The sequence below is a fragment of the Notothenia rossii genome (assembly GCF_949606895.1).
Source record: "Notothenia rossii genome assembly, chromosome: 2".
Classification (NCBI taxonomy): domain Eukaryota; kingdom Metazoa; phylum Chordata; class Actinopteri; order Perciformes; family Nototheniidae; genus Notothenia; species Notothenia rossii.
The window spans coordinates 96,140,074-96,162,623 of record NC_136904.1 but is presented as its reverse complement, the minus strand read 5'-3'; the positions used below and the strand labels follow the sequence as shown (position 1 = coordinate 96,162,623).

Below are 22,550 nucleotides of genomic sequence, written 5' to 3'. Positions count from 1 at the left end.
GTATACTCTCATCTATACAGTGTGAACTACAGACAGGAGGTGCATCATGGGAAATGTAGTGCTATCAGTTATGCATTAATTTTTCATTTCATTTAATCGTTTATTTGAAGAGGGACAATGCATATTGATGAACATTTAAAACAAATAATGTTTTAAAATGTAAACATGCCGGATTTTAGCTTTGAGCTAATTTCCATCCGTAGTCGGTCACATACAACATTTAAGAACCTGACATTTATAAACAAAGCAAAAATAGATACATGATATGCAGTCCATGTAAACATTTATAAATAAAACACATACTTTTAAAAGACTTAAAATGGTAAAAACTCAAGAAATGGTGTTTCTCAGGGATGGTGCAGTGGTGGTATGAATGTGGCTTTCTTTCAAACACCTTGATAGCTCTCTTGAACAGCTGTTCTATGGGTTTCAGGTTTGTGGCACAAGCAAACGACCAGTTCGTCAAACAGTATTCAATGTGGGATAGAATCATACAGTGGAGGTATGACTTTGCAGCACTGACAGTTAAGAAAGGTGTCATTTGTTTAAAATGTTGCAAGTTGAATTTAATGGTATTGGATACTTTCTTAATATGTTTCTTAAAAGTCAAGTTCGAGTCCAGTAGGACTCCAAGATACTTGAAGTGGGGGACTAGTTCTAATTATGCTCTGTTTAAAAACACATTGGATCCTTCGATTTTGACTGGTCGTTTGCTGAACATCATGCTCACTGTTTTTTTTGCATTTAACTGGAAGCAAATGTTGTTCAGCCAGTGCTGAACCTTGTCCAAAGCATTTGAGAGACAGGATGAGATCATTTCAGTGTTTTTCCCGTGTACAAAGATGAACGCATCATCTGCATACATTTGAACTTAAAGACTTCCTGCAGCGACTCTAACCTTGTTATTAACCGGGACCCCTGAAGGCAGAATCTAAATTATTCTGAAACTAATTTAATAATCAATATTTCAAAAATGAAACAGCCTCTATTTCCCTGTTTTATCAATAAGCTGCATATATTTTCAAATATAATGAATCACAATTTAATTAACAAATTAATTAATAAAATAATGGATGATATGATGAAAAGGATCATGGGAAATGCAGGAATAAGAAAGGGTAAAAATCTTCAAGGTCCCCGTACTGCATGATCAATTACAGGTCCCCACAACACCCCTAAACAAACACACACATAACATATTTTCAGTTTGTTATTTTTTGTTAATATTATTAAAGAAAAGTTGTGGAAATCTAAAGTGAAATAAATAAATCCCTCTAAGAATTTTTACTTATTTTACTTTTAAAACATGTATTTGTATTTATTTTTGCACATTTTAATAAAATACATACATTTTTTAATTGTATATTTTTAACAACCTTTTTTGGCGTAACATCATAAGATGTATAAATAATTAAAACAATAATACTAATTGTAATTAAAAAAAAACAAGATATAATACATCATAATAATATCTAAATAAAACAAACAAAAATACTAATAATAATGTTAATATACATTTTTAATAATAGTGTTGTTGTTGTGTTTGTTGTGCAGGCGGCCTGTGCTCCCTGACTATAGGGAAAGCTCTTCCTGAGGATGAAGGAGAATATAAATGCAGAGCGGAGAACTCAGCGGGGAAATCTGAGAGCTGCTGCATGGTGCTGGTGGACGGTAAGACCTATCATTATATATTATATTATATATTATATTTGATAACTGCTCCATTCAGCTGATCAGAAAGACATCGCACATTTCAAACTTCACATGTGGCCCTAATACTTCTCTGTGTCGGTCAGTTTGGATGTTATTAAATAAATATGAATTTCCATTTTAAATTATTCTTCACTGTCATCATTAGGCGCTTTCACACCGGAGTACTTTTCCCAGTATAGAGACCCAGGTCGTCGCACGCATCTCTGCTTGTCTAGCGGACATCTCTCAGTGGATGTCTGCTCATCACCTCAAGCTCAACCTTGACAAGACTGAACTGCTTTTCCTTCCGGGAAAAGATTGTCCCACTCTTGACCTAACAATCAACATCGGCACCTCTGTTGTTTCCCCGACTCAGACTGCAAGGAATCTGGGTGTGGTCCTAGATAACAAACTGTCCTTCACTGCAAACATCTCTGCTACAACCCACTGCTGCAGATACACGCTTTACAACATCAGGAGGACACGTCCCCAGCTGACCCAGAAAGAGACGCAGGTTCTGGTCCAGGCTCTCGTCATCTCACGCCTAGACTACTGCAACTCCCTCCTGGCTGGTCTACCTGCATGTGCCATCCGACCTCTGCAGCTCATCCAGAATGCAGCGGCTCGTCTGGTCTTCAACCTTCCTAAATGTTCCCACACCACGCCGCTCCTCCGCTCCCTTCACTGGCTTCCAGTAACTGCTAGAATCCACTTCAAGACACTGGTACTTGCGTACCATGCTGCGAATGGATCTGGCCCTTCCTACATCCAGGACATGGTTAAACCGTACACCCCAGCACGTGCACTCCGCTCTGCATCAGCCAAACAGCTCGCTGCACCCGCACTGCGAGGGGGACCCAAGTTCCCGTCAGCAAAAACACGTGGGTTTGCTATCCTGGCTCCAAAATGGTGGAATGAGCTCCCCATTGAAATCAGGACAGCAGATAGCTTACACATCTTCCGACGCAAACTGAAAACTCATCTCTTTAGACTCCACTTCGAGCGATAGAATTACTAACAAAGCACTTATATACTAATAAAGGGCTGGCTTTCTAAATGCCAGTTGAGGAGCACTTGAAATGTTTGGCTCTATGAAACCTGATGTACTTATATGATTCTGTTTTCTTAAAGGTTGTATCTTCCTGGTCGAATGCACTTATTGTAAGTCGCTTTGGATAAAAGCCTCAGCTAAATGCAATGTAATGTAATGTAATGTAAAGTATAGTTTCGATATAGTTCAGAATATGCTGCGTTCACAACAAAAACATCAGGAAAAAAAATGAGTTCATGAGAACCTTTTCAGTCCCTGCTGGAGAGCAGGGACTTTCGTGGGAGAAAAAGGTTCCCATTTCTGATTGGCTGGGCGGATTTCAAACCACGCCCGTAAAACTCAGAAAAGTTTTGTGAAGCCGCCATTTTATTTGCTGGCATTAGCATTATTAGCATTAGCATTAGCCCAGCGCACCAACGCAGAGAGACTAACTTATGGCAACACAAAAGAAAACATGGGAGCGATGGAGATGAGGAGGTGTCGTCGTTCTAGCGATTTACTCTGAAGGCTCCCAGCAGCTTCTACTGAAGCCAGTCCCCAACTCTGGGGACTTCCGGCCGGGGACTTCGGGTAGCAGGATACGCCGTGAAGTGGTTTGCGGCCTGCCAGTAAACCCAAAGCAGAAGAAGAAGAAGTGACGACAGTGGCTTCATTTGCCTAATCCTCCCTCAGGGAAAAGTACTCCGGTGTGAACGCAATCTGTTCTTTAGTTCAACTAAATCAGGCTGTTAATGAAGTCCTTTACAGGTAAACAACAGGTAAACAACAGGTAAACAACAGGTAAACAACAGGTAAACAACAGGTAAACAACAGGTGAACAACAGGTGATGAACACAGGGCCGGCCCTTGGCATAGGCAGTATAGCCATCAACCCATGGGGGGTGCCGAAAATTGGGGGAAACAGGTGTTTGTTCCCACTTTAAAACATCTGCATCTGAACTTCATCATCACCGTTAAGCTTTCACCTTCAATCTAAACATGTTAGCCTTTTAATAACTGATAAATAACTCCACAGATTTCCAGTAAACGAGAAAAAGCTTGCCCCCGTCTCTGCGTCTGTTTCCTGTAATTAAATGAAATCAGAGTCCAATGTGATCAAACGTCTCAGAGTTAAACTCCTGGAAACAAGCGGAGAAACTGTGAACAGGAGCTCAGATATAAAAACCCTGCTGTGATATTGAACTGTGAATCAAAGAGTCCGAGAGGAGCTTTCACAGTTTACCTCTGGAGACGTTTCATATCTGTTAAAGAGACAAACGGTCTGAAGACAAGCGGTCTGATCTGAAGACAAGCGGTCTGAAGACAAGCGGTCTGAAGACAAGCGGTCTGATCTGAAGACAAGCGGTCTGATCTGAAGACAAACGGTCTGAAGACAAGCGCTCTGATCTGAAGACAAGCGGTCTGATCTGAAGACAAACGGTCTGAAGACAAGCGGTCTGAAGACAAGCGGTTTGATCTGAGGACAAACGGTCTGATCTGAAGACAAGCGGTTTGATCTGAGGACAAACGGTCTGATCTGAAGACAAGCGGTCTGATCTGAAGACAAACGGTCTGAAGACAAGCGGTCTGATCTGAAGACAAGCGGTCTGAAGACAAACGGTCTGAAGACAAACGGTCTGATCTGAAGACAAGCGGTCTGATCTGAAGACAAGCGGTTTGATCTGAAGACAAACGGTCTGATCTGAAGACAAACGGTCTGAAGACAAGCGGTCTGATCTGAAGACAAGCGGTCTGATCTGAAGACAAGCGGTTTGATCTGAGGACAAACGGTCTGATCTGAAGACAAGCGGTCTGATCTGAAGACAAGCGGTCTGATCTGAAGACAAAGGGTATGAAGACAAGCGGTCTGATCTGAAGACAAGCAGTCTGAAGACAAGCGGTCTGATTTAAAGACAAACGGTCTGATCTGAAGACAAACGGTCTGATCTGAAGACAAATGGTCTGAAGACAAGCGGTCTGATTTGAAGACAAGCGGTCTGATTTGAAGACAAGCAGTCTGATCTGAATACAAGCGGTCTGATCTGAAGACAAACGGTCTGATCTCAAGACAAGCGCTCTGATCTCAAGACAAGCGGTCTGATCTGAAGACAAGCGGTCTGATCTTAAGACAAACGGTCTGAAGACAAACGGTCTGATCTCAAGACAAGCGGTCTGATCTGAAGACAAACGGTCTGAAGACAAACGGTCTGATCTGAAGACAAACGGTCTGATCTGAAGACAAGCGGTCTGATCTCAAGACAAGCGGTTTGATCTCAAGACAAGCGGTCTGATCTGAAGACAAACGGTCTGAAGACAAGCGGTCTGATCTGAAGACAAACGGTCTGAAGACAAACGGTCTGATCTGAAGACAAACGGTCTGAAGACAAACGGTCTGATCTCAAGACAAGCGGTCTGATCTCAAGACAAGCGGTCTGATCTGAAGACAAGCGGTCTGATCTCAAGACAAGCGGTTTGATCTCAAGACAAGCGGTCTGATCTCAAGACAAGCGGTCTGATCTGAAGACAAGCGGTCTGATCTCAAGACAAGCGGTCTGATCTGAAGACAAGCGGTCTGATCTCAAGACAAGCGGTTTGATCTGAAGACAAGCGGTCTGATCTCAAGACAAGCGGTCTGATCTGAAGACAAGCGGTCTGATCTCAAGACAAGCGGTCTGATCTGAAGACAAACGGTCTGAAGACAAACGCATGGATTAAATCTGGTTTTCTGTTTTTTTGTATTGAGTGTTTTTAGATCTGTTTTTTTTTCAATCTTATTTAAATGCATGTTTTGTACGCTTGTCTGTCTTTTAGATGTTTTGTGTTTTTGCATTTATTTTATGCCATTTTGCAGATTTTGGCGGCAGTTTTGCGATTTTTTTGTGGTTTTATATCTATATTTTATATGTTTTGCGTATTTTAGGTTTGGTTTTGCTAATGCGCTTTCAGATCTAGCATCTTCGTAGGACCTTGTGCGTCTCTGTGCAGTCTTATATCTGTCTTTTACATTCTTTGCATCTGTTTTAACCCATTTTGCACATTTTGGTGGCAGTTCTGAGAATTGGTTCAAGATGTGTTTTGCCTCTGTTGTGGAGCTTTTGGGTTAACTATTGGTGGTTTTTAATTTGTGGTTGTCGATCTACTTTTTATATTCTGGTGCTTTCCTGCATCTCTTTTAGTGTTAGTTTGCACATTCTTGGTGGCTTGAGATCTAGTTTGCATCTGTTCTGGAGTTTGTGCGTCTCTGACGTCTTTTTGCACATTTTATATCTTAAATTTGAATATTTATGAAACTATTTTTCATATTTTAGTGTTGGTTTTGCAAAATGTTGATGCTTTAAGATCTATTTTGCTACTTTCATTGGTTCTTTAATATATTTTTTTACTTGATTTTTTTAATTGTATGAAACCTTTTGCAGCACTTTTCTATTTGGTATGATTTATATATATCTATATTTGATATTTTGCTTATTTTAGTGTTGCTTTGTATTTATGTTGCTGCTTGGTTTGACCTTTTGCGTGTGACTCTTATTGCATCTATTATTGGAGGTTACATAACATTATTTGCAGTTATTTCGCAAATATGCAACTTTTTGTTGGTCCTTTTGCAAATGTGTGTTGGCTTGATATCTATGTTTTATATTTGTGTGATATTTGAATCTATTTCCATATTTCTCCCTCTCTTTGTAGCGTTTTGTACCAGTTGTGTATCCATGAGTTGGTTTACCGCTGCCTTATGGACCTAATCAGTAATCTTCCAACTCTTTTTCAGACACGAGATTATAGTTTCATGTGTTTAATGAATCATACTTTGGATATTGTAGTTCTGATCTTCTGAAACAAGAGTGTTCTCTGATCATCAAACTCTTTCTCTGTCCTCCTGCAGATCCGACAGAAAACTCCATCTCCGATAAAAAGAAGACGAAGGCTCCAACCTCCGAGAGTGAGTTTCCAAAATATGCAGCTGCAGCTTCTTTCCTTTTGTCCCAATAAGGAGCTGCAGATCACTGGTTCCCACACACACACACACACACACACACACACACACACACACACACACACACACACACACACACACACACACACACACACACACACACACACACACACACACACACACACACACACACACACACACACACACACACACACACACACACACATTTCTATTTTTAAGCGTCTGTTTGTATCACTGGAACCATCACTGTCAGATTATTACTCAGCGCTCTTTAAATTTCCCATCAGCCTTGATGCTTCCTGAATGTTTCTGAATTCTGCCGGAGAGTTAATGTTAGCAGCTAGCAGTTAGCAGTTAGCAGCCAGGTTCCTGTGGTGTTTCTGTGTTGATCCCTGAAGGCATAATTTCTCTGGTCCAATGGGATTCCTCTGTGCGATTTTGGATATGTCAGAAAATAATCTCTGTGTCAAACAAACATTTATAATCTCCACATATTAACACCACGTTATGATTTCTGAAGTAAAAAGCTAATAAATGAACTACAGCACGGTCACATGACTTCACGTCACCACCGCTAAGCTAAAGGTGGCTAATGTTGGGCTACAAAGGAACTACAGCACGGTCACATGACTTTACGTCTCCACCGCTAAGCTAAAGGAGGCTAATGTTGGGCTATAAAGGAACTACAGCACGGTCACATGACTTCACTTCACCACCGCTAAGGTAAAGGTGGCTAATGTTTGGCTATAGAGGAACTACAGCACGGTCACATGACTTCACATCACCAGCGCTAAGCTAAAGGTGGCTAATGTTGGGCTATAAAGGAACTACAGCACGGTCACATGACTTCACGTCACCACCGCTAAGCTAAAGGAGGCTAATGTTGAGCTATAAAGGAACTACAGCACGGTCACATGACTTCACGTCACCACCGCTAAGCTAAAGGAGGCTAATGTTGGGCTATAAAGGAACTACAGCACGGTCACATGACTTCACGTCACCACCGCTAAGCTAAAGGAGGCTAATGTTGAGCTATAAAGGAACTACAGCACGGTCACATGACTTCACGTCTCCACCGCTAAGCTAAAGGAGGCTAATGTTGGGCTATAAAGGAACTACAGCACGGTCACATGACTTCACGTCACCACCGCTAAGCTAAAGGAGGCTAATGTTGGGCTATAAAGGAACTACAGCACGGTCACATGACTTCACGTCAACACCGCTAAGCTAAAGTTGGCTAATGTTGGGCTATAAAGGAACTACAGCACGGTCACATGACTTCACACCACCAATGCTAAGCTAAAGGTGGCTAATGTTGGGCTATAAAGGAACTACAGCACGGTCACATGACTTCACGTCACCACCGCTAAGCTAAAGGAGGCTAATGTTGGGCTATAAAGGAACTACAGCATGGTCACATGACTTCAGTTCACCACCGCTAAGCTAAAGGAGGCTAATGTTGGGCTATAAAGGAACTACAGCACGGTCCCATGACTTCACGTCACCACCGCTAAGCTAAAGGAGGCTAATGTTGGGCTATAAAGGAACTACAGCACGGTCACATGACTTCACGTCACCACCGCTAAGCTAAAGGAGGCTAAGGTTGGGCGTGATGACGTCTGTTTTTAAATCCACCAGTGGGGTATTTACTGAGGTATTTTAGGTTGTAGAACAAAACCAGTTTAGCTTCCTGACAGCAGCAGCATGCTCACAGTTATAAAGGAGAGCATGAGATGTATTTTTTTTTTTTCAACGTGTGTGAATGGTGGAATTTCACTGGGATAAATGGAGCTTATGTGCATTTCTGCCTTCGGCTCGCAGTGGAAAATCTGCTCTTATCTTTATGATCCAACTATTAATCCTTCCTCTGTTTGTGTGTGTGTGTGTGTGTGTGTGTGTGTGTGTGTGTGTGTGTGTGTGTGTGTGTGTGTGTGTGTGTGTGTGTGTGTGTGTGTGTGTGTGTGTGTGTGTGTGTGTGTGTGTGTGTGTGTGTGTGTGTGTGTGTGTGTGTGTGTGTGTGTGTGTGTGTGTGTGTGTGTGTGTGTGTGTGTGTGTGTGTGTGGGTGGGTGGGTGGGTGGGTGGGTGGGCGTGCGTGTATGTGAAAAGGCGCTCTATTTGTTTTGGAAATGTGGATGCTAGATGGCTAAGTGCAGTGAGCAGGGGATTCTGGGACATTTGGCACAGCTAGCATGCTAATGTTTGGGCTTATTGTGCAATACAAACCTGCTTTACATTTAAACATTTATTTATTTTGGAAACCATGTGCCATTTGATGATTTTGCTAGACTAGCAGTTTCCCCCTGGGGGCAATCTTTGTGCTAAGTTAGGCTACACCTCACACACTTTTTTTCGTCCATCTTGTGTCTCTTTTCTAGTCATTTTGTCTTTTGTAATTTTTGTTCTTTGTGGACATTTTGTGTCTCCTTTTCGGTCATCTTGAGTCTCTTTGTAGTGCATTTTTGTGTATTTTGTTGAAGTTGCTCCCTTTTTGGTTATTGTGTGTCTCTTTTTGTGTATTTCTGTTGTCATGTTTTTGTCTTTTCTCAACTTTTTTATCTCCATACAGACTTTTTGTGTAATTTTGGAAGTTGTGTGTCTCTTTTTGAACATGTTCTACCCCTTTTGTTCATTTAGTGTTTGTTTTTTGTCGTGGCCGTGTCGTTATCATCCCTTATAGTCATAGAAAAAGAGTTCATTAACCAAAAGATCCTCATTAATGAAAGCTGGATCCTGGTTTCCCGGCTGCAGAGCTTCAGATCTGAGCTGACAGAAGGAGGAGGAGGAGGAGGAGGTTCAGTCTCTCTGAGCCGCACTGCCTTTTAAGGCCTTGTTTCAGCCTCCTCTCAGACTTTGTTTGACTTCTTGCTGCAGATTAAACATGTCTCCTTTTTAAGAAGCTGCTCTCTCTACAGGAACATACACACGCACATACACCCACACTGCAGATTGAGCACATAGGGTTCACGCTGGGGTTAAAACCCACCATTCTTTAAATACCAGGGGACATTGAATTAAAGAGTCCTCTCCTGCTATATCAGTATCTAATGTCTCTACTTTAAAGAGTCCTCTCCTGCTGATGTTCAGGTGTATATCAGTATGTAGTGTGTCTACTTTAAAGAGTCCTCTCCTGCTGATGTTCAGGTGTATATCAGTATGTAGGGTCTCTACTTTAAAGAGTCCTCTCCTGCTGATGTTCAGGTGTATATCAGTATGTAGGGTCTCTACTTTAAAGAGTCCTCTCCTGCTGATGTTCAGGTGTATATCAGTATGTAGGGTCTCTACTTTAAAGAGTCCTCTCCTGCTGATGTTCAGGTGTATATCAGTATGTAGTGTGTCTACTTTAAAGAGTCCTCTCCTGCTGATGTTCAGGTGTATATCAGTATGTAGGGTCTCTACTTTAAAGAGTCCTCTCCTGCTGATGTTCAGGTGTATATCAGTATGTAGGGTCTCTACTTTAAAGAGTCCTCTCCTGATGATGTTCAGGTGTATATCAGTATGTAGTGTGTCTACTTTAAAGAGTCCTCTCCTGCTGATGTTCAGGTGTATATCAGTATGTAGTGTCTCTACTTTAAAGAGTCCTCTCCTGCTGATGTTCAGGTGTATATCGGTATGTAGTGTCTCTACTTTAAAGAGTCCTCTCCTGCTGATGTTCAGGTGTATATCAGTATGTAGTGTCTCTACTTTAAAGAGTCCTCTCCTGCTGATGTTCAGGTGTATATCAGTATGTAGTGTGTCTACTTTAAAGAGTCCTCTCCTGCTGATGTTCAGGTGTATATCAGTATGTAGGGTCTCTACTTTAAAGAGTCCTCTCCTGCTGATGTTCAGGTGTATATCGGTATGTAGTGTCTCTACTTTAAAGAGTCCTCTCCTGCTGATGTTCAGGTGTATATCAGTATGTAGTGTCTCTACTTTAAAGAGTCCTCTCCTGCTGATGTTCAGGTGTATATCGGTATGTAGTGTCTCTACTTTAAAGAGTCCTCTCCTGCTGATGTTCAGGTGTATATCAGTATGTAGTGTCTCTACTTTAAAGAGTCCTCTCCTGCTGATATGCAGGTGTATATCAGTATGTAATGTCTCTACTTTAAAGAGTTCTCTCCTGCTGATGTTCAGGTGTATATCAGTATGTAGTGTCTCTACTTTAAAGAGTCCTCTCCTGCTGATGTTCAGGTGTATATCAGTATGTAGGGTCTCTACTTTAAAGAGTCCTCTCCTGCTGATGTTCAGGTGTATATCAGTATGTAGGGTCTCTACTTTAAAGAGTCCTCTCCTGATGATGTTCAGGTGTATATCAGTATGTAGTGTGTCTACTTTAAAGAGTCCTCTCCTGCTGATGTTCAGGTGTATATCAGTATGTAGTGTCTCTACTTTAAAGAGTCCTCTCCTGCTGATGTTCAGGTGTATATCGGTATGTAGTGTCTCTACTTTAAAGAGTCCTCTCCTGCTGATGTTCAGGTGTATATCAGTATGTAGTGTCTCTACTTTAAAGAGTCCTCTCCTGCTGATGTTCAGGTGTATATCAGTATGTAGTGTGTCTACTTTAAAGAGTCCTCTCCTGCTGATGTTCAGGTGTATATCAGTATGTAGGGTCTCTACTTTAAAGAGTCCTCTCCTGCTGATGTTCAGGTGTATATCGGTATGTAGTGTCTCTACTTTAAAGAGTCCTCTCCTGCTGATGTTCAGGTGTATATCAGTATGTAGTGTCTCTACTTTAAAGAGTCCTCTCCTGCTGATGTTCAGGTGTATATCGGTATGTAGTGTCTCTACTTTAAAGAGTCCTCTCCTGCTGATGTTCAGGTGTATATCAGTATGTAGTGTCTCTACTTTAAAGAGTCCTCTCCTGCTGATATGCAGGTGTATATCAGTATGTAATGTCTCTACTTTAAAGAGTTCTCTCCTGCTGATGTTCAGGTGTATATCAGTATGTAGTGTCTCTACTTTAAAGAGTCCTCTCCGGCTGATGTTCAGGTGTATGTCAGTATGTAGTGTCTCTACTTTAAAGAGTCCTCTCCTGCTGATGTTCAGGTGTATATCAGTATGTAGTGTCTCTACTTTAAAGAGTCCTCTCCTGCTGATGTTCAGGTGTATATCAGTATGTAGTGTCTCTACTTTAAAGAGTCCTCTCCTGCTGATGTTCAGGTGTATATCAGTATGTAGTGTCTCTACTTTAAAGAGTCCTCTCCTGCTGATGTTCAGGTGTATATCAGTAGGTAGTGTCTCTACTTTAAAGAGTCCTCTCCTGCTGATGTTCAGGTGTATATCAGTATGTAGTGTCTCTACTTTAAAGAGTCCTCTCCTGCTGATGTTCAGGTTAATATCAGTAGGTAGTGTCTCTACTTTAAAGAGTCCTCTCCTGATGATGTTCAGGTGTATTTCAGTATGTAGTGTCTCTACTTTAAAGAGTCCTCTCCTGCTGATGTTCAGGTGTATATCAGTATGTAGTGTCTCTACTTTAAAGAGTCCTCTCCTGATGATGTTCAGGTGTATATCAGTATGTAGTGTCTCTACTTTAAAGAGTCCTCTCCTGCTGATGTTCAGGTTAATATCAGTAGGTAGTGTCTCTACTTTAAAGAGTCCTCTCCTACTGATGTTCAGGTTAATATCAGTAGGTAGTGTCTCTACTTTAAAGAGTCCTCTCCTGCTGATGTTCAGGTGTATTTCAGTATGTAGTGTCTCTACTTTAAAGAGTCCTCTCCTGCTGATGTTCAGGTGTATATCAGTATGTAGTGTCTCTACTTTAAAGAGTCCTCTCCTGCTGATGTTCAGGTGTATATCAGTATGTAGTGTCTCTACTTTAAAGAGTCCTCTCCTGCTGATGTTCAGGTGTATATCAGTATGTAGTGTCTCTACTTTAAAGAGTCCTCTCCTGCTGATGTTCAGGTGTATATCAGTATGTAGTGTCTCTACTTTAAAGAGTCCTCTCCTGCTGATGTTCAGGTGTATATCAGTATGTAGTGTCTCTACTTTAAAGAGTCCTCTCCTGCTGATGTTCAGGTGTATATCAGTATGTAGTGTCTCTACTTTAAAGAGTCCTCTCCTGCTGATGTTCAGGTGTATATCAGTATGTAGTGTCTCTACTTTAAAGAGTCCTCTCCTGCTGATGTTCAGGTGTATATCAGTATGTAGTGTCTCTACTTTAAAGAGTCCTCTCCTGCTGATGTTCAGGTGTATATCAGTGTGTAGTGTCTCTACTTTAAAGAGTCCTCTCCTGCTGATGTTCAGGTGTATATCAGTATGTAGTGTCTCTGCTTTAAAGAGTCCTCTCCTGCTGATGTTCAGGTGTATATCAGTATGTACTGTCAGGTACAATGTGTTTGAGCGCTAGCCAATAGGAGTGCAGGTGTTCCATAGTGATGTCACTGTGTTCAGGAAGTAAACAAAGGAAGAGCAGAGGAGAAAGATAAAGAAGAATTAAACAATTTGTTAATTATTATTGTGTTTCAGGTGAAGCCAGAATAAAGAAACCAACCACCAAGACTCCTCCAAAACAAGGTAACACACACACACACACACACACACACACACACACACACACACACACACACACACACACACACACACACACACACACACACACACACACACACACACACACACACACACACACACACACACACACACACACACACACACACACGTTTTATCTATTCATGTGCACTGTGTGTGCACTGTGTCTGTCTGTCTATCTGTCTGTCTGTCTGTCTGTGTGTGTGTGTGTGTGTCTGTGTGTGTGTGTGTGTGTGTGTGTGTGTGTGTGTGTGTGTGTGTGTGTGCACTGTGTGTGCGCTGTTTGTGTGTTATACATATTGAATAATAATAATGATTAGAAACAAATAGAGAAACAAATGATTTCTGACATCATTAATATATATAATGATTAAAAGGTTTTATAGATTTAGTGGTTTATTAAAATAAACATTTTCAAAACTATAATTTTCATTATTTTCCATAACGACTCATATTAAATGAATACATTTGTTGTTGTTGTTGTTGTTGTTGTTGTTGTTGTTGTTGTATATATTGGTCATGCCTCCGTGTGTATCAGCCGTTCCTCCTCAGATCCTGCACTTCCCCGAGGACATGAAGATCTTAGCGGGAGAGAAGGTGGAGATCCTCTGCAAGTTCTCTGGAGCTCCTCCCATCACCTGCACCTGGCTGAAGTTCAGGAAACCAGTGAGACACACACACACACACACACACACACACACACACACACACACACACACACACACACACACACACACACACACACACACACACACACACACACACACACACACACACACACACACACACACACACACACACACACACACACACACACACACACACACACACACACACACACACACACACACACACACACAATGCATGAGACAACAGGCATAGTGTGTAGTTCTGCAGGTCAGAAACAAAATATGCAAACAATAAAATGATGAACAAATGAAAATGGAGATAGTTTACTACCGTGTGTGTGTGTGTGTGTGTGTGTGTGTGTGTGTGTGTGTGTGTGTGTGTGTGTGTGTGTGTGTGTGTGTGTGTGTGTGTGTGTGTGTGTGTGTGTGTGTGTGTGTGTGTGTGTGTGTGTGTGTGTGTGTGTGTGTGTGTGTGTGTGTGTGTGTGTGTGTGTGTGTGTGTGTAGATCCAGGAGGCCTCAGATATCTCCATAGAGAGCAGTGATAGCAGCAGTAAGCTGACCATCAGCAGCGGACAGCAGGAACACTGCGGCTGTTACACCATCGAGCTGAGGAACATCTACAGCCTGCGCCAGGCCGCGCTCAACCTCACCATCGTTGGTACAATGCTCTTTGTTTTCTAAAACTATCTGTAATATCTGAGGCAATACATCAGGAGAGAAGGCATGTTTACATGAAGTCAGGTGACGGTGCTGTATTTCCTTTATAGCCTAACGCTAGCTTGTGTCAGGGTTTGAAGTCTCGTTCCTGCAGCTCTGTCCACCAAGTGTAACTCACACATCAGCCTGTAGGTGTCAGTGTTCTCTCTTTTAATATCCTCTCTCCTCTCCAGATAAACCGGACCCCCCAGCGAGGGTCCCTGCCTCCTCAGACGTGCGCAGGTCCACCCTCACACTCTCTTGGTACGGCCCGACCTACGATGGAGGCAGCGCCGTCCAGTCCTACAACCTGGAGGTCTGGGACTCTGTGGGGGGGGAGTGGGGGCACCTGGCCTCCTGCAACAGCACCTCCTACAACGTGCAGGTGAGGGGCTATTCAACATGTGTCCCCTCTTCTTCATGTCTCTCATACATCAACATGTGTCCCCTCTTCTTCATGTCTCTCATACATCAACATGTGTCCCCTCTTCTTCATGTCTCTTCTACATCAACATGTGTCCCCTCTTCTTCATGTCTCTCATACATCAACATGTGTCCCCTCTTCTTCATGTCTCTCATACATCAACATGTGTCCCCTCTTCTTCATTTCTCTTCTACATCAACATGTGTCCCCTCTCCTTCATGTCTCTTCTACATCAACATGTGTCCCCTCTTCTTCATGTCTCTTCTACATCAACATGTGTCCCCTCTTCTTCATGTCTCTCATACATCAACATGTGTCCCCTCTTCTTCATGTCTCTTCTACATCAACATGTGTCCCCTCTTCTTCATGTCTCTCATACATCAACATGTGTCCCCTCTTCTTCATGTCTCTCATACATCAACATGTGTCCCCTCTTCTTCATGTCTCTTCTACATCAACATGTGTCCCCTCTTCTTCATGTCTCTCATACATCAACATGTGTCCCCTCTTCTTCATGTCTCTCATACATCAACATGTGTCCCCTCTTCTTCATGTCTCTTCTACATCAACATGTGTCCCCTCTTCTTCATGTCTCTCATACATCAACATGTGTCCCCTCTTCTTCATGTCTCTCATACATCAACATGTGTCCCCTCTTCTTCATGTCTCTCATACATCAACATGTGTCCCCTCTTCTTCATGTCTCTTCTACATCAACATGTGTCCCCTCTTCTTCATGTCTCTCATACATCAACATGTGTCCCCTCTTCTTCATGTCTCTTCTACATCAACATGTGTCCCCTCTTCTTCATGTCTCTTCTACATCAACATGTGTCCCCTCTTCTTCATGTCTCTTCTACATCAACATGTGTCCCCTCTTCTTCATGTCTCTTCTTCATCAACATGTGTCCCCTCTTCTTCATGTCTCTTCTACATCAACATGTGTCCCCTCTTCTTCATGTCTCTTCTACATCAACATGTGTCCCCTCTTCTTCATGTCTCTTCTACATCACCATGTGTCCCCTCTTCTTCATGTCTCTTCTACATCAACATGTGTCCCCTCTTCTTCATGTCTCTTCTACATCAACATGTGTCCCCTCTTCTTCATGTCTCTTCTACATCAACATGTGTCCCCTCTTCTCCATGTCTCTTCTACATCAACATGTGTCCCCTCTTCTTCATGTCTCTTCTACATCAACATGTGTCCCCTCTTCTCCATGTCTCTTCTACATCTACATGTGTCCCCTCTTCTTCATGTCTCTTCTACATCAACATGTGTCCTCTCTTCTTCATGTCTCTTCTACATCAACATGTGTCCCCTCTTCTTCATGTCTCTTCTACATTCACATGTGTCCCCTCTTCTTCATGTCTCTTCTACATCAACATGTGTCCCCTCTTCTTCATGTCTCTTCTACATCAACATGTGTCCCCTCTTCATCAACATGTGTCCCCTCTTCTTCATGTCTCTCATACATCAAAATGTTTCCCCTCTTCTTCATGTCTCTTCTACATCAACATGTGTCCCCTCTTCTTCATGTCTCTCATACATCAACATGTGTCCCCTCTTCTTCATGTCTCTTCTACATCAACATGTGTCCCCTTTTCTCCATGTCTCCTCTACATCAACATGTGTCCCCTCTTCTTCATGTCTCTTCTACATCAACATGTGTCCCCTCTTCATCATGTCTCTTCTACATCAACATGTGTCCCCTCTTCTTCATGTCTCTTCTACATCAACATGTGTCCCCTCTTCTTCATGTCTCTTCTACATCAACATGTGTCCCCTCTTCTCCATGTCTCTTCTACATCAACATGTGTCCCCTCTTCTTCATGTCTCTTCTACATCAACATGTGTCCCCTCTTCTCCATGTCTCCTATACATCAACATCTGTCCCCTCTTCTTCATGTCTCTTCTACATCAACATGTGTCCCCTCTTCTTCATGTCTCTTCTACATCAACATGTGTCCCCTCTTCCTCATGTCTCTTCTACATCAACATGTGTCCCCTCTTCTCCATGTCTCTTCTACATCAACATGTGTCCCCTCTTCCTCATGTCTCTTCTACATCAACATGTGTCCCCTCTTCTCCATGTCTCTTCTACATCAACATGTGTCCCCTCTTCTTCATGTCTCTTCTACATCAACATGTGTCCCCTCTTCTCCATGTCTCTTCTACATCAACATGTGTCCCCTCTTCTCCATGTCTCTTCTACATCAACATGTGTCCCCTCTTCTTCATGGCTCTTCTTCATCAACATGTGTCCCCTCTTCTCCATGTCTCTTCTACATCAACATGTGTCCCCTCTTCCTCATGTCTCTTCTACATCAACATGTGTCCCCTCTTCTCCATGTCTCTTCTATATCAACATGTGTCCCCTCTTCTTCATGTCTCTTCTACATCAACATGTGTCCCCTCTTCTTCATGTCTCTTCTTCATCAACATGTGTCCCCTCTTCCTCATGTCTCTTCTACATCAACATGTGTCCCCTCTTCTTCATGTCTCTTCTACATCAACATGTGTCCCCTCTTCTTCATGTCTCTTCTACATCAACATGTGTCCCCTCTTCTTCATGTCTCTTCTACATCAACATACGTCCCCTCTTCTTCATGTCTCTTCTACATCAACATGTGTCCCCTCTGAGATTCTCTCTCTTTTTGAGCCATTTCTATAAAAACCTGTCTGAAAATGAGCTGATCAGATTTTGGCCACTTGATGATGTCATAGCGATGTGTTGTCTTGTGTAACCATTAGCCAATCAGCAACCAAGGTAACTCCGCCCCCCCCCTTATCACCTGAATCTCCTCCTAGAGCACCATTGAGTTCTTTGTAACCAGATGTCTCTCTAAGAGGGGCGTGGGGAGGGGCTCCTTATTTTCATCTAATGTAACAGACAGAGAATCAGCACTTTGGAAACAGGGCTGAAACAGAGGGGATTATGGGTAATGCTGCAATAATCTGATTGGTGTTTCAGCCAATCAGACACAGGCTCTGGATATATCTGAGACCTGGGATATATCGATGAGAAACAGTATGATCTTTAAACATGTGCTTAACAAAATGTTATTGTCAAAAAAGTACAAACTAATAAAAACCCGGTCAAAAAAAGTTCCTTCAAAATGTCAACAACCTGAAACGTTAGAAAAGCTTCAGGTGGTTAGGATCGGTATCCTGAGAATGTGAACGTCTCTCCATGAACTGAGGATATATGAAATGTTCTCCGTCTCCAGGACCTTCTTCCCGAGCGGCAGTATAAGTTTCGTGTCCGAGCGGAGAACATGTACGGAGTTGGAGAGCCGAGCGCCGAGTCTACGCCCGTCACCGTGGGGCTGGTGGACAACGGTGAGGAAACTGTTGTTGTTGTTTGTTTCTGTGTGACACGAATAATAACAGGGGTTTATACGGTGGAGTCTTAGAGCCTGTTTATTATCTGCACCTCCTTGTGGTCTTTGTGCGGTTCTTTAGTGACTCCTTATAGTGGTTTTGCATTTATTTTCTGGTAGCTTGGGATATTTTTGTATCTCTGGGATTGTTTACATTTATTTTGAGCTATGCTGTGGGGCTGGTGGACAACGGTGAGGAAACTCCTCCAGATAAGAGAAGACTGTATTTATCCTGAAGGAAATTGTTGTGCCAGTTACAAAAATACAATAAACACTGCAGCATGAAAATACAACTGTACTCTAACAGAGCAGTGGCAAGAGCAATTAAATAGATCCTGGTTGTTGGTGTTGTTGTTGTTGTTTGTTTCTGTGTGACACTAATGATAATGGGTGTTTATAAGGGTGACACATCGAGTTTTAGAGAGTCACCTTCTAGTGGTTTTGGGTTCGTTATTTGCACCTCCTGGTGGTCATTTTGAGGTGGCTTTTTGCATCTATTTTGGTAATTTAGCTTTTATTTGTAGTATTTTTCTGTATTTTTTTAGTAACTTTGTTCTCCTTGTGTTAGTTTTCAACATGTTTGGTCATTTTTAAGGTTTCTTTCTAATTATTATTATTTATTTGTTAAATTATTGTTATTTTAAATAAATTGTGTTATGTTCTTTGTTAGGTCTCTTGTGTTGGATTTGACCAGAACATTTTCAATAATTAAATTACTTTTTTGTAGTCAGAGATTTCCTGTGAACAGTTTCAGATTTTATAATGAAAGTCAACGATAAAATACTTTTAATGTTTTTTAGTTGACCACTTATATAAACTATTACAAAATCAGGTGACTGATCGGGGAAACACTCAGATAGAGCTTCATTTGAATGTTCAGAGAATTGCCTGAAAATATTCGTTCCCATTGACGCTCAGTATCTATGGTCCTGACTCCATGTAACCAGCACTAAGTCCATTCAACTAACTTTCATTCAACTACCATCCATGTGAAAGTGAACTAAAGAGACTAACTGAACTAACTGCTGTTTGGTTCGTCTCACAGATGACGAGGCCGAGGTGGAGGAGGAGGATGAAGGTACTCTCACTTCCTATTTATTAAATAAAAACATTAACACGACATCAATCGACCTCCAGCAGTTTAACCTCTGACCTTTTGTGTGTTCAGACTCGGAGAAAGAACCGGATTACAGAGACGTTTCCATCCGGACGGACTTGAAGGTGAAGGAGCTGTACGACGTGGAGGAGAGGCTGGGAACGTAAGGCTTTCACACCTTAACACTTACAATAAAAACCTCAGATTGTAGAGAAGTCTATGAGGAAATGTTCCTACTTCTCTCTCTCTTTATTACCTCAGATTGTATAGAAGTCTATGAGGAAATGTTCCTACTTCTCTCTCTCTTTATTACCTCAGATTATAGAGAAGTCTATGAGGAAATGTTCCTACTTCTCTCTTTATTACCTCAGATTATAGAGAAGTCTATGAGGAAATGTTCCTACTTCTCTCTCTCTCTTTATTACCTCAGATTGTAGAGAAGTCTGTGAGGAAATGTTCCTACTTCTCTCTCTCTTTATTACCTCAGATTGTAGAGAAGTCTATGAGGAAATGTTCCTACTTCTCTCTCTCTTTATTACCTCAGGTTGTAGAGAAGTCTATGAGGAAATGTTCCTACTTCTCTCTCTCTCTTTATTACCTCAGATTGTAGAGAAGTCTATGAGGAAATGTTCCTACTTCTCTCTCTCTCTCTTTATTACCTCAGATTATAGAGAAGTCTATGAGGAAATGTTCCTACTTCTCTCTCTCTCTGTATTACCTCAGATTGTAGAGAAGTCTATGAGGAAATAATCCTACTTCTCTCTCTCTCTCTTTATTACCTCAGATTATAGAGAAGTCTATGAGGAAATGTTCCTATTTCTTTCTTTATTACCTCAGATTGTAGAGAAGTCTATGAGGAAATGTTCCTACTTCTCTCTCTCTTTATTACCTCAGATTGTAGAGAAGTCTATGAGGAAATGTTCCTACTTCTCTCTCTCTTTATAACCTCAGATTGTAGAGAAGTCTATGAGGAAATGTTCCTACTTCTCTCTTTATTACCTCAGATTGTATAGAAGTCTATGAGGAAATGTTCCTACTTCTCTCTTTATTACCTCAGATTGTATAGAAGTCTATGAGGAAATGTTCCTACTTCTATGTCTCTTTATTACCTCAGATTGTAGAGAAGTCTATGAGGAAATGTTCCTACTTCTCTCTCTCTTTATTACCTCAGATTGTAGAGAAGTCTATGAGGAAATGTTCCTACTTCTCTCTCTCTTTATTACCTCAGATTGTAGAAAAGTCTATGAGGAAATGTTCCTACTTCTCTCTCTCTTTATTACCTCAGATTGTAGAGAAGTCTATGAGGAAATGTTCCTACTTCTCTCTCTCTTTATTACCTCAGATTGTAGAGATGTCTATGAGGAAATGTTCCTACTTCTCTCTCTCTTTATTACCTCAGATTGTAGAGAAGTCTATGAGGAAATGTTCCTACTTCTCTCTCTCTTTATTACCTCAGATTGTAGAGAAGTCTATGAGGAAATGTTCCTACTTCTCTCTCTCTTTATTACCTCAGATTGTAGAGAAGTCTGAGGAAATGTTCCTACTTCTCTCTCTCTTTATTACCTCAGATTGTAGAGAAGTCTATGAGGAAATGTTCCTACTTCTCTCTCTCTTTATTACCTCAGATTGTAGAGAAGTCTATGAGGAAATGTTCCTACTTCTCTCTCTCTTTATTACCTCAGATTGTAGAGAAGTCTGAGGAAATGTTCCTACTTCTCTCTCTCTTTATTACCTCAGATTGTATAGAAGTCTATGAGGAAATGTTCCTACTTCTCTCTCTATTTATTACCTCAGATTGTATAGAAGTCTATGAGGAAATGTTCCTACTTCTCTCTCTCTCTCTTTATTACCTCAGATTGTAGAGAAGTCTATGAGGAAATGTTCCTACTTCTCTCTCTCTCTCTTTATTACCTCAGATTGTAGAGAAGTCTATTAGGAAATGTTCCTACTTCTCTCTCTATTTATTACCTCAGATTGTATAGAATTCTATGAGGAAATGTTCCTACTTCTCTCTCTCTCTTTATTACCTCAGATTGTAGAGAAGTCTATGAGGAAATGTTCCTACTTCTCTCTCTCTTTATTACCTCAGATTGTAGAGAAGTCTATGAGGAAATGTTCCTACTTCTCTCTCTCTTTATTACCTCAGATTGTATAGAAGTCTATGAGGAAATGTTCCTACTTCTCTCTCTCTTTATTACCTCAGATTGTATAGAAGTCTATTAGGAAATGTTCCTACTTCTCTCTCTCTCTCTTTATTAACTCAGATTGTAGAGAAGTCTATGAGGAAATGTTCCTACTTCTCTCTCTTTATAACCTCAGATTGTAGAGAAGTCTGAGGAAATGTTCCTAAGTCTCTCTCTCTTTATTACCTCAGATTGTATAGAAGTCTATGAGGAAATGTTCCTACTTCTCTCTCTCTTTACTACCTCAGATTGTATAGAAGTCTATGAGGAAATGTTCCTACTTCTCTCTCTCTTTACTACCTCAGATTGTATAGAAGTCTATGAGGAAATGTTCCTAATATTCTCTCTCTTTATTACCTCAGATTGTATAGAAGTCTATGAGGAAATGTTCCTACTTCTCTCTCTCTTTATTACCTCAGATTGTATAGAAGTCTATGAGGAAATGTTCCTAATATTCTCTCTCTTTATTACCTCAGATTGTATAGAAGTCTATGAGGAAATGTTCCTACTTCTCTCTCTCTTTATTACCTCAGATTGTATAGAAGTCTATGAGGAAATGTTCCTACTTCTCTCTCTCTTTATTACCTCAGATTGTATAGAAGTCTATGAGGAAATGTTCCTAATATTCTCTCTCTTTATTACCTCAGATTGTATAGAAGTCTATGAGGAAATGTTCCTACTTCTCTCTCTCTTTATTACCTCAGATTGTATAGAAGTCTATGAGGAAATGTTCCTAATATTCTCTCTCTTTATTACCTCAGATTGTATAGAAGTCTATGAGGAAATGTTCCTACTTCTCTCTCTATTTATTACCTCAGATTGTATAGAAGTCTATGAGGAAATGTTCCTACTTCTCTCTCTCTCTCTTTATTACCTCAGATTGTAGAGAAGTCTATGAGGAAATGTTCCTACTTCTCTCTCTCTCTCTTTATTACCTCAGATTGTAGAGAAGTCTAT

The 22,550-nt window shown here is 41.2% G+C and overlaps 1 protein-coding gene across 1 annotated transcript in view; it reads left to right on the top strand.

The window, feature by feature from the left end:
- Nucleotides 1–22,550, top strand: part of LOC307030603 (myosin light chain kinase, smooth muscle-like) — a 94,875-nt gene that overhangs the window by 46,898 nt on the left and 25,427 nt on the right. The window contains exons 14-22 of the mRNA XM_079667111.1: nucleotides 1,555–1,671; nucleotides 6,606–6,662; nucleotides 13,120–13,167; nucleotides 13,721–13,848; nucleotides 14,318–14,471; nucleotides 14,704–14,894; nucleotides 18,162–18,273; nucleotides 19,360–19,392; nucleotides 19,483–19,573. Coding sequence (XP_079523237.1) covers nucleotides 1,555–1,671; nucleotides 6,606–6,662; nucleotides 13,120–13,167; nucleotides 13,721–13,848; nucleotides 14,318–14,471; nucleotides 14,704–14,894; nucleotides 18,162–18,273; nucleotides 19,360–19,392; nucleotides 19,483–19,573 — 931 coding nt within the window. The remainder of the gene's footprint in view (nucleotides 1–1,554; nucleotides 1,672–6,605; nucleotides 6,663–13,119; nucleotides 13,168–13,720; nucleotides 13,849–14,317; nucleotides 14,472–14,703; nucleotides 14,895–18,161; nucleotides 18,274–19,359; nucleotides 19,393–19,482; nucleotides 19,574–22,550) is intronic.